At 47.2% G+C, this 12274-nt stretch overlaps 1 protein-coding gene across 3 annotated transcripts in view; it reads left to right on the top strand.

The window, feature by feature from the left end:
- The first annotated feature begins 10446 nt into the window (after positions 1 to 10446).
- FEZ2 (fasciculation and elongation protein zeta 2) overlaps positions 10447 to 12274 on the top strand; it is a 40232-nt gene continuing 38404 nt past the window's right edge. For all 3 annotated transcript variants that reach the window (XM_040993066.1, XM_040993065.1, XM_040993067.1), the window contains exon 1: positions 10447 to 10725. In XM_040993066.1, the coding sequence (XP_040849000.1) occupies positions 10472 to 10725 (254 nt within the window). In that variant the 5' untranslated portion in view covers positions 10447 to 10471. The remainder of the gene's footprint in view (positions 10726 to 12274) is intronic.

Raw genomic sequence — 12274 nt, 5'->3', positions numbered from 1 at the left:
CTCTCATTTATTTTTTCTTGGCATTTATCTTCCTTTGGTGGTTTGAATGTGGATTAATGATAGCTATAGGTGGCAGGTGATCCCAGTCAAGGTTGAGCTTGATTGTGGTGGGATAACAACTTCTTACACACTGATACTTGCAAAAGGTGATATTTATCAGCGCTCTCATACTGGTTTTTGAAAGGGTTTGGGAGAGCCCTGTGCATGGGCAGGGCAGGATGTGTGAACCACCTAGGAAGTTTTACAGAATGAGCTCTCTTCTGGGATGACTGTGCAAGGTAGTTAGTGTGAACATTCTGCAGTACCACAGAACTCAGATTAAATGGGTTGAATTTTCTGGAAAATAGTAAGGGAAAATCTCCCGTAACCCTCCCTTTTGAAAAAGATTTATTTATTTTGTATTTGAAAGGCTGGCTTACAAAGTGAAATGGGAAGAGAGAGAAAGAAGGGGGGAAGAGAGGGAGAAAGAATGAGCACTTTCATTCATTCATTCATTCATTCATTCATTCATTCATTCCCCAAATGACTACAGTGGTTAGGACTGGGCCAGTCCAAAGTCAGAAGTATGGAACTTCTTCTGGTTCTCTCATGTAGGTGCAAGGCTCAAAGACTTTGGCTATATTCTACTGTGACCCAAGGCCATTAACAAGGAGCTGGGTGGGCAGTAGAGCAGCTGGTATACAAACTGATGCTTGTGTGGGATGCAGGCATGGCGGGTGGAAGTTTAATCACGGTGCCAGCCCTGTCCTCCCTTCTCTAGTCAATGTTCCTCTTGCATCCTGGTTGGGATCTTAGGTGGAGTCCATGCTTTTCCAGATGCTTTTATGTGCCACAGTCTTCAGTCTCATCTTTAGCCATTAAGTGCAGGTGATATTTTCCATTTGTGTTCCTGTCCATTTCGCTGTGCCTGCTCTGATGTGGCCGGAGAGCCAGCAGTTGGGGTGGGGGGTTTGGTTTACTCTGACTATTTTTCCCTCACACCCCTCCTGTTCTGCATCTTCTTTCTTGACGGAAGTGGTCTTTGGGTGAGGTCTCCTTAATAGGAGACTGAGTATTTCTATGGGACACTTTCCAGATGGCTCTTGGGAAAGCTGTACATTGTTGCCCAGCAAATGGGTGACTGAGAGCTGTTGCTGCTATCCGTCTTGTACTGTTGCCCTCATGTGCCATCCCTTTATCCTTGCCTTTGGAATTCTCTAGATAACAGTTCAGAACTTCTCATGACCTCCCCAATGCCAGGGAGCTCTCCCATGATGCTCTACTTAGGGCTGGCTTGGGCTTTGGGGGCCCAGGTCCTTCTAGTTATCAGTTAGCGGGAGGGAAAGATATCATTTACTTTTCTTTTGATCACTAGCTGCTCTCTTGCTTTCTCGGAAGCTCTCTTTGGCGCCCCCTCAGTCTGGTTGGCAGCTCTGCATCTCTACACCTGCTTTGTAACTTTGAATCTTTCCTATAACTTGAAAAAGTGCTAGAGACAGCACTGGTCTTGCTCTCAGTCAGTAAGCCACCCACTTGGCAACCTGTTTGCTGTTATTTCCAGGGCTGCTAAGCCAGAAGGACAGACTTTGTCTGAAATCACTGGGATGAATATTTCTTTGGTGTGGCTTCCTGAACAAAATACCACAGAGGGAGTTTCTTGAATTACACAAGTTTATTTCCTCACAGTTCCAGAGGGTAGAAGTGTAAGGCCAAGGTGCCAGTAGGCTTGGTTCCTAGCACATCCTCTCTCTCTATCTCTCTTTCTGGCTGGCAGGGAGTTCCTTCTCACTGTCTCCTCATTTAGTGTTTCTGTCTGGAATCTAAATTTCCTCTTACTGAATTAGCACACTTAGCACAGCGATTAGATTGCCACCCAGGATGCCTGGCACAGTGGAGTGCCTAGTTTGAGTCCCACTTCCTCTACTTTGAGTTCAGCTTTCTGCTAATAGACATTGATGGAGGCAGTCAATGATGGCACAAGTATTTGGGTTCCTGTCACACACCAAAGTGAGTCCTAAGCCTCTGGCTTCAGCCAGACCCAGATGGGCTGTTGTAGCCAGTTGGGGAGAGAACAGTTGAAAACTCTTTCTCTGTATCTTTGTGTCTCTGCCTTTCAAATGAAAGAGAAAAAGATAAATGAAAAAATACATGTTTTCTTTTTATACAAACACCAGATTACACTAGAGGCAGTCCTAAGACCTCATTCTAACCCAGTCATCTTTTTAGAGGCCTCTCTCCTAGGGTCAAACAGGTCTCTTTGAAGTCTTGAGGCTTATGCAGTCAGTGCAGGGGAAGGCTGGGGGCTGGGTTCCTGACTCCTCTGGGTGGACCTAGCCTAGGGGATGCTTTCCGGCACCACTCACTCCCTGACGTGGGTGCAGAAAGACCATATTTCAGACGGTGGAAGTGCCTGGGGTCCCCTAGTTACACCACCCTGGGTGATTGCACCGGTGAAGTGCAGGCCAGAGGCCTAATTAAGTCCATCAGGGGTGCTGATGAGATTCAGGGACAGTCAGTGGAAGTCAATCCTTCAGAGTTACAAAGTTACACTCTGTGCAACACGGGAGAACAAATATTTCTTTCTTTAAACAATAGGAAGGAATTGGCCAATCATCTACTGTTAATTCTAGAGTATCAGATTATTTCTGTATCTAGTCAAATCAAACAGGAAACTGAGCAAATTTTGTTTACATATTTAATGATATTATGTAAATGATTATCTTAATAGGTCACTTTGTTTTGCTTTTGTAAATAGAAATCCTGACTAGTGGTATATTGATTCAGATGTATAACATTTTGATGAAGGTATTGATATAACAATATCATTCCAGCTGTTTTGCTATGGAGCCGTTTTGACCATATTTTTTAAAAAAGAAAAAACCTAAACTTATGGTTTTTAAAACTTAGGTTGTGTATAGAAAAAAATTTCCCAAACTTAATATTACTTCATCTCCCTACTTTCCCTTACAATGCAATTTTCCTTATATAAATATGACAAAAGAAAATTTAACATTTTTGGATATCAAAATTTAGTTGAGAGAAAAAAGCATCTGACAAAATGAAATCCCCAAGGTGTAGGATGCTTCAGTTCCAATACTTGGTCTTGTGATTCTATTCCTGGATTTTGGCTTTTGGCTCTTGCTTTGGCCCAGCTCTGGCTCTTGAGGGTATTTGGGGAATGAACTAGTAAGCAAGATTTCTCTCTCAATCTCCCCTTTCTTCTGTCTGCTTCTCAAAGGAAAATAGTGAAGAAATGAAAAAATGGGACAAATATTTGTAAGTAATTTATATTAAATAAAATATCAGAAAACAGAACATACATAGTATGTATGAGCAATGTTAAATGTACAACCCAATCAGACACAGCCTATTAATTCACAAAATCCATTTATCTCTATCAAATGCAACCCAAGCCTCTTGGTTTCTCTTCAGTTGTATACTCTGAATTGTCTGCATCTCATCTCTCTGTGAACCTGTTGATACCACCTCGCCTTCTAGCGTGCCTGTCACCTGCCACGATGTCACCTTGCAACAGGTGCCATTGGGATCCACATAACTTTGCCTGCCTTTTGACAAAACTTATTTCCCCTCCGCTTCAATGGCAAGCGGAATCTGTTTTCCTGAAAGTTGGTTGTTTATTCTTTTTCTTCATCCTTTTTCTCTTTCTCAGAGAGAGAAAGAGAGAGATCATCTCTTCGCTGAATTCCTTCTCAGAATTAGTGCCTCAGATTTTTTTTACAATACCATTCTAATAATTCTGTATCACTTTATTGGGAAGTAAAATACAGATTTACTTGAGAGGTGAGATAAGAGAGAGATAGTAGTGAGCGAACTAAATGATTTCTGAATATTGACTAGTAATGGTTGTTTACATTTACTTTTTGGAGATAATTCAGGCCCTATCCAGTGTGTTCTTGGAAGTGGCTTCTACGTCTGCTGTTCGGGTACCTTCTGAGGATGCAAATGAGGATTCATCTCTTGCTGACCTAGCCTTGCTTCTGCTCGGACTAATTTTGCCTGAGTTAAACCCTGATTAGCTTTAAAATAAAGGACCTAAATGTTCACTGAAAAGTAACTGTTAATGAGGCCAGCATTGTGACATAGCAAGTGAAACTGCAGGCTGTGATGCCAATCCCATGGGTGCCAGTTTGTGTTCCAGCTGCTCCGTGTCTGTCCCAGCCCTCTGCTTGTGACCTGGGAAAAGCATTGGAAGACTGTCCAAGTGTCTGGATCCTGCCCCCTATGATAGACGCAGATGCAGCTCCTGCCTCTTGGCTTTAGCCTGGCCCAGTGCAAGCCATTGCAGCCATCTGGGAATGAAGCAGTAGATGATAAATCGATAGATATCTCTCTCTCTCTCTCTCTCTCTCTCTCTCTCTAACTCTGATTTTGGAAGAAATATTTTTACTTATTTATTTATTTTATTACAAAGTCAGATATACAGAGAGGAGGAGAGTCAGAGGGGAAGATCTTCCATCCAATGATTCACTCCCCAAGTGAGCGCAATGGCCGGTGCTATGCCAATCCAAAGCCAGGAGCCAGAAATTTCCATGTCTCCCACACAGGTGCAGGGTCCTAAGGCTTTGGGCCATCCTTGACTGCTTTCCCAGGCCACAGGCAGGGAGCTGGATGGGAAACAGGGTCACCAGGATTAGAACCAGCTCCCATATGGGATCCCGGTGCGTTAAAGGTAAGAACTATAGCTGCTAGGCCATGCTGCCGGGCCCGAAATATTTTTCATTAATGAAGGTTCAATTGTGTGTGGTCCTTAACTACACATAAGTTCCTTGATATTTCTTGCTAGAGGAGGCAGCCATTCTTAAATTTTGGGGTTAAGTCATGGATTTCTAAGTGTATTTTACTTTTGATTCATTAGCACAATCCTCTTTTATTCCTGTAAATATTTCTTTACTTATTTGAAAGGCTAAGTTACACACACACACACACACACACACACACACACACACACACACCATATCCATTTTCCATCTGCTGGTTCACTCCACAATGGCTGGGGTTGGCCCAGGGCAAAGCCAGGAGCCCAGAATTCCACATGGGTCTCCCATGGAGGTCCACGCATTGGGGTCCTCTTCTGTGGCTTTCCCCAAGAACATTAACATGGAATTGGATCTAATGGAGCAGCTGGTACTCATACTGGCGCTCATGTGGGATGCTGGCACTGTAGCTGGTGGCTTCATCTCTTGTGCCACAATGCCAACCCTTCTCTCCCTGCTAATAAGTATTGACTAAACATAGTCATGACTTTAGCCTGTTTCTAGAACCTTTTTTTATATATCCTCTCAGTGTGCATAATCATGTCTTTAGCATTTGCTAAATATACTTTGATAACTAGATATTTTTTAGTTTTAATAATTTATATTTCCTTTGCAGCTGATACATTTTCTTATTATTATACTTTTATTTGGTCTATATACTGAACGCTCTGCTTGTCATTGTTTCCTATTTGGATTTGCTCTGTGACACACTATATATAAATATCTGAAAATAAATGCCTTGTTAAACCACAGAGGTAACCACTTCATGGGAAATGATTCATGAGTATAATATTCAAGCACTATGACACTAGCTTTAAAAGTTTATGGTTTCTCTTTCTGACTTTGAACCCAGGACTGGAAACTAATTCTACAGATGACTTTTCTTAATCTATGAGTGAGCCAGCACATTTGCATATGTGCATTTTCATTAGGTGAGAAGCAGTGGAACCAAGCTATGTGAGAATGGGGTATGAGAAGCCATTGAGTGTTGATGAGCTGATGAAAGTAGGCAAGGCTGGCAGGAAGCTACAGTTTTTCCAGGTTCCTGGCAGCAGAGGGAGGAACCAGTTTGGCCGATGGGAAGGAGACCAGGGAAACTGGCCAGGGTTACTGTTGGGAGATGCTAAGTAAAGGGGACTAGGGGAGAGTGACTTGGCGCTGGATTCAGAGGTTCAAATCAAGTACCAAAGGAACAAAAGGAAGAGGCAGGCATAAAGGGATTTGGTTATTGCCCCATTCTGTGTTATTTCTTTTTTCTCTGTAACGAAGTGGGGGTAATTTGTACACTTAGCCCACAGTGTTGGACTCTAGAAGTCTGAACAGCCCAGCACCAGCTCTGACAAGGGCCTGCCTGCTTGGATCGCATTGTGGCAGTTGGTGGAGTACCTGAGAGAGCAATCCTAGCAGGACAAGCAGACAGAGCATGGAGTAGGCAGGATTGCTCTTTAACAAAGACATTTATTTTATTTGAAAATTGGAGGGAATAGGGGATGGATATCTTTACTGGTTCTCTCTCCAAATACAACAGCTGACATTTGAAGGGCTGAACCAGGTTGAAGTTGGAAGACTAAAGCCAATTTAGGTCTCCCACACAGTGGCAAGGACCCAACCACTTGAGCCATCCCCTGCTGCTTTCCAGGGTCTGCATTAGCAGGAAAGCAGAATTGGCACCAGAATTGAGATTCAAATGCAGCTACTCCTGGGCTTTGCCATGAGAACCTAGTGGGTAAAGTCCTCATGTTGCATCTGCCTGGATTCCATATGGGTGCCTATTCTAATCCTGATGGCCCCACTTCCCATCCAGCTCCCTGCTTGTGACCTGGGAAAGAAGTTGAGGATGGTCCAAAGCCTTGAGACCCTGCACCCATTTGGGAGACCTGGAAATTTCTGGCTCCTGGCTTTGGATTGGCTCAGCTTGCAGCCACTATTGGGGAGTAGACCAGCGGATAAAGATCTTTCTTTCTGTCCCTCCTCTCTGTAAATCTTGACTTTCCAATATGAGGCATTCCAATATGAGATGTGAGCATCCAATGCAGTGTCTTAATTGCTGGGCCAGATGCTTGCCTCTGGCTTGCTGTTTAATAACACCCATTGTCCTGAGATGCAGATCGCTGCAGGAGAATTGCACTAATTCCTTCCCAGGATAGTAGTTTCCAATGATACAATAAACCCCAGGTCTGCCATCTTCCAGCTCCTGACCCTGAGGACCAAGGTTTAATAGCTTAGAGTCCCACCTAAAGGAAATACAAATTGCTATCTATCTCAGATATGATGTTCTAAGAGGCCATGTAACAACTTGAAAGCTCCAGCTACCACATGGGAAGACAGGTGAGTAGAAAGCTTTAAGGCTTTGAACTGAAATGTTGCTATTTTATAACTTCAATCAGATTACAAATATTATACAGTGTAAAGGCTTTTCTGCTGTTACTTTGTCATGTTTATAGTAACTATTTGAAATTTACAAAAGCACCCATTGATGCATTCTTAAATAGTGTAGTTTCTTTTCTAATCTCACTTTGTCTCGATAAAGTAACAAAAGGTTGGACAAGAGTAACAAAACTAGAGACAAATACAGTTAGCTGTCTCACACATTCCTCTGAAGCATTTTTATAAAGTGTGCTGTATGTCAAGGTTGCTCTGGGTGTGCAGACATGAATCAAGAAAAACAATCCAAATCTCATATTCCCTATGTGATAGCCCAATCTTCTAGAGTGATCCTAATTTGCATTTAATTAAAAGTAAAATCATCTTATGAAACCGTTGGCTAAAATAAAATTCTGAGATCACCGGAACTAATCTTGGGAGCATGTTTTTAAAAACTGAATAAAAAATTGGACAGTGCTGCATTTGGGACCTGTGAGTAATTTTCATTTCCACTTTTACATACACACCATGCAGATGAATGGAGAGATAAGCCCGGGGGAAAGGTTTATTTTTGCCTGCATGTGTATGTAATTGGAGGAGTTTGTGTCAACTTGATAGGTTCCTTGTAACTCTATGTGTGACATACCATAGTGAGAGGGAAGCTGGTCTTTGACACTCCCAGAGCATCTGGGTCGTGCTCCCAGGTTTGAGCTGCTTCCCAGTGGTTTCCCTATTAACTTCAGTGCTGTTACCTACTGACTAGCTTGGCTTGCGGCCAGCTAGAGCTCAATACCTGTTTCCATTATAAAGTCATTTAATATCACTGACATGAAAGTCATTTTTCAAAATACATGCGTATCTTTTATAACCTAATTGTCTCTGATTTCTGTATGCCATATTTGGTTATTCCAGTTCAAAAACACTGCTCATGGGCTAAGCACGATAGCCTAGTGGCTAAAGTCCTTGCCTTGAACTTGCCAGGATTGTAAATGGGGTATGGGTTCTAATCCTGGAAGTCCTACTTCCCATCCAGCTCCCTGCTTGTGGCCTGGGAAAGCAGTCAAGGATGACCCAAGACCTTGGAACCCTGCACCCATTTGTACCCATGTGGGAGACCCAAAGAAGCTCCAGGCTCCTGGCTTTGGATGGGCTCAGCTCCAGCCTTTGTGGCGGCTTTGAGAGTGAATCATCGGATGGAAGATCTTCCTCTGTCTTTCCTCCTCTCTGTATAACTGCCTTTCCAATAAAAAGAAATAAATCTTTAAGCCAAACAAGCAAGGAAACAAACAAACAAACAAAAAAAACCCCTCCCGAGAATGTATTGCCTTTCCACATTTCCTTTAAAATATACCCCTACTTTTAAAGTTATTTATTTATTTACTTATTTATTTATATTTGGAAAGGCAGATTTACAGAGAGAAGAGACCAAAAGATCTTCCATCCTCTGGTTCACTCCCCAAATGGCCACAATGGCTGGGGCTGAGCCCCTCTGAAGCAAGGAACCAGGAGCCCCCTTGGGGTTTCTGACATGGGTGCAGGGTCCCATGGTTTTGGGCTGTCCTCTACTGATTTTCCAAGCCCCAAGCAGGGACCTGTAAGAGAAGTGGAGCAGCCAGGATATGAACTGGTGCCCATATGGGATGCCAGTGTTCGCAAGCAGAGGATTAGTCAATCGAACAATTATGCTGGTTCTGCCCCCATTTTTTTTTTTTTTTTGGATAAAACACATCTAACATAAAACTATCATCTTAACCATTTTCAAATATGTAGTTCATTATATTCACATTTTAAAAAAAGATTTATTTTTATTATTTTTTTCATTGGAAAGGTGGATATACAGAGAGGAGAGACAGAGAGGAAGATCTTTCGTCCGATGATTCACTCCCCAAGTGAGCGCAACGGGCCGATACTATGCCGATCCGAAGCCAGGAGCCTCTTCCAGGTCTCCCATGTGGGTGCAGGGTCCCAAAGCTTTGGGCCGTCCTCGACTGCTTTCCCGGGCCACAGGCAGGGAGCTGGAAGGGAAGTGGGGCTGCCGGGATTAGAACCAGCGCCCATATGGGATCCCGGGCGTGCAGGACGAGGACTTAACCACTGCGCCACCGTGCCGGGCCCTGTATTCACATTTTTGTACAATGAGCATCACTTTTCAAGTTTTCAAGATTTATTTCCTGAAAGGCAGAGTGAAGGGCAAGGAGGAAGAGGGAGAGAATCTTCCATGTGCTGGTTTACTTCCCAACTTGCTGTAACAGCTGGGCCTAGTCCAGGCCACTACCAGGAGCTCTGAACTCTGTCCTGGTCTCCCCTGTGGCTAGTAGGGACCTAACACTTGGGCCAGTTTCCACTGCTTTTCCTGGTGCCTTAGCAGAGAGCTGGATAAGATACAGGGCTGCTGTGAGTCTTATGGGACGTTGACTTGCTAACTCACTGTGCCACAGCTTTTGACATCTTGCAAAGCTGAAGCACATGAAGCGACAACTTTCCATTTTCCCAGTGCACTTACTCTTTATACTGCACAAATGATTTCCTGTCAGTCTTATCACTCCACTATGTTGTAAGCCCCTTTAGTATTTACTGTCAGGCAATAAGTGCTTTGTGAACAGTAACTCCCATAATCATTTACCTTTGCTCTCCAGGGTCTAGCACGTGTTTTGGACGTGGGCGACAGAACCCATTTGCTGAACACCGTTCAAGTGCCACTTAAATATCTCCCATTTCTACTTGGGAAGTCACAAAAGGCTGGAGAAAAACATAATCTTACCACGTTAAGTAGTTCAAAGACATGCTTCATTTCAGCCAGATTTAGGTCAGGTTCCTAGAAAGGGAAACTATGTGCAAAGTTTTGCCTAAGTGATAGTATAAATAGGAAGCAACACGAGGCAGTTAACAGGTCTTCCTTGTTAGGGGCTCTAAGCATAGACCTCTGGCCAGGCAGAGGCCGGGGGCGGGGCATGGCGGCTGGGCGGGGCTAGGGGCTGACGTAGTCCGGGGGCGGGGTCTTGCGGGATCGGGGCGTGGTCAGGGGGGCTGAACGGGGTCCCGGGGGCGGGGCCTGGAGGCTGGGCGTGGTCCGGGCTGACTGGGGTCCCGGGGGCGGGGCCTGGGGCGTGGCCCGGGCTGACCGGGGCCTCGGGGACGGGGCCCGGCGGGGGCCCGGGGCGTGGTCAGGGGGGCTGACCGGGGTCCCGGGGGCGGGGCCTGGCGGGGCTCGGGGCGTGGCTCGGGCTGACCGGGGTCCCGGGGGCGGGGCCTGGCGGGGCTCGGGGCGTGGCCCGGGCTGACTGGGGTCCTGGGGGCGGGGCCGAGCCAGGCCAGGCCGGCCCGGGCGGGGCGCGCCGCAGCACCGGGCGGCGATGGCGGCCGACGGGGACTGGCAGGATTTCTATGAGTTCCAAGAGCCGGCCCGGAGCGTCCTGGACCAGGAGAACTGTAATGCGAGCGCCGCCGCCGGGACAGGGGCGGGTGCGGGCGGCGACGGCTTCCCGGAGTTGGCCTGCAGCCTGGAGGAGAAGCTGAGCGTGTGTTTCCGCCCCCCGGGTCCGGGCGCCGAGCCCCCGCGGGCGGCCGTGCGGCCCATCACGGAGCGCAGCCTCCTGCAAGGGGACGAGTGAGTGCGGGGCCGCTGGGGCGGGCGGGAGTCCCTTCTGCCCCGGCCCAGCCGGCGGGCCCCGGGTCCGTGGCTCCTCCCCGCGCCCTCCTTCCGCCTCCGCGGACTCTGCCCCGACGTGGGGCCGTGGCCTGGGCCCGCCCCGCCTGCCCGGCGTCGGCTTCGGGGGGTTTGGGAGGGAATCCCTCACGGGGAGCCCTAGCGGGTTTGCCTGCGGCCGCCCCTTCTTTCAGCTGGCACGTCCTGAGCGCCAGGCGCCCTCCGCACCCGGTGTGCCCTAGGGGGCGTCCCGCAGAGTGGGAGGTGCATTTGTAAACAAACGTTTGTAGGCCGGTGCAGGGATGCGCGGGCACGGACCATTGAAAGAGGGAGAGTCGGGGAAGACTTCCCTAGGGAAACGAACTACAGGCTCTATCCTCTGCAGGGGGTGGGGGATGCTGGAGCGTGCCTGGCAGGTGGTAGTCGTGGCGCGTGCAGCGATGCGGCGGGGGCGTGGATGCTTCGGGAAGCACTTGGGCCCACGTGAGCATCCCGGAGGAGTGCGTGCCGGCCCCCGGGGAGCAGACGTAGACGAGCTCTAGTGAAAGTCAGCATCTCACTCCCGGTGGGGAAGCCCGTGCTTAGAAGATAATAATAATTACCCAAGGGCCATGCTAGGAAATTCACGGGGAGAGAGGAGTGACCTGGGGCCATTTAACGACCAGCACCCCCTGTAACAACCTAATTAACAAGGGTTGTGATTATTTGCCTCACGTGTGTCCTAATTGCTGATAAAAGTGCTTGTGAGTGGGAGGGCTGTGGAGTGCCTTGGCTTTGTAGAGTAAGGAGCTCCCGCAGGGCTGAAGCGGGACAGGTGTTGGGCGGGAGTTTTTCCCAAAGCGTTGGTGGGACGGAGAGATTGGAGTCTGAGTTCCTGAGAGGTAAAACAGGGACCCTTGGCGGGGAGAAGGGCGTCCAGCCAGCTAGACTGTCCCCTTTGCTCTGTGCATCAGGAATAGGGCAGGCGGTCGAAAAAAGGGCTGAGAGAACAGCCTGGTGTGTGTTGAAGCCCCTCTTTCCTGGTTCTTCCGTGAGTACCCGTAGGATGCAGCAGCGGCGAAGTTTGAGTGGATTTTACACATAGAGGCATGCAGGTCGTCAGTGGTGAAAGATGGTATTTTTCAAAGTCTACCCTCAAGACAGTATATATTTATGTGCTTTGAATCCCTAAGACGGGGATTTTATTATGTATTTGATTTACCAACAGTTCTGCGGCTTGTGCATATTGTTAAGGGGTCTCGATTTTGCTTCCTCTGGACTGTCTGAAAAATATTTTAGGCCTTTGCTTAAGTCTTAGGGTGATGTAAGATTGAAATGCGTTTGCTTTTCGGTAGCTGGTAGGATGTTGGTGGTAATGCATATCTCTGGACTTGGGAATGCACAAGATAGCTCTCCTTTTGGGAGCCAGGTTGCTCAGCACAGCCTTCCTGCCTGGCACGTGGGCTCCTTGCTCAGCCAAGCCCGCTGCTTTCACTGGAGAGAGTTTCAGATTGTTTTCACGAGAGGCTCG

This window comes from Ochotona curzoniae, unplaced genomic scaffold, assembly GCF_017591425.1.
Source record: "Ochotona curzoniae isolate NIBS_2020 unplaced genomic scaffold, NIBS_Ocur_1.0 contig_883, whole genome shotgun sequence".
NCBI classification, from domain to species: domain Eukaryota; kingdom Metazoa; phylum Chordata; class Mammalia; order Lagomorpha; family Ochotonidae; genus Ochotona; species Ochotona curzoniae.
Note: the sequence above shows the minus strand (reverse complement) of the source record. Positions and strands in the feature narration are given on the sequence as shown.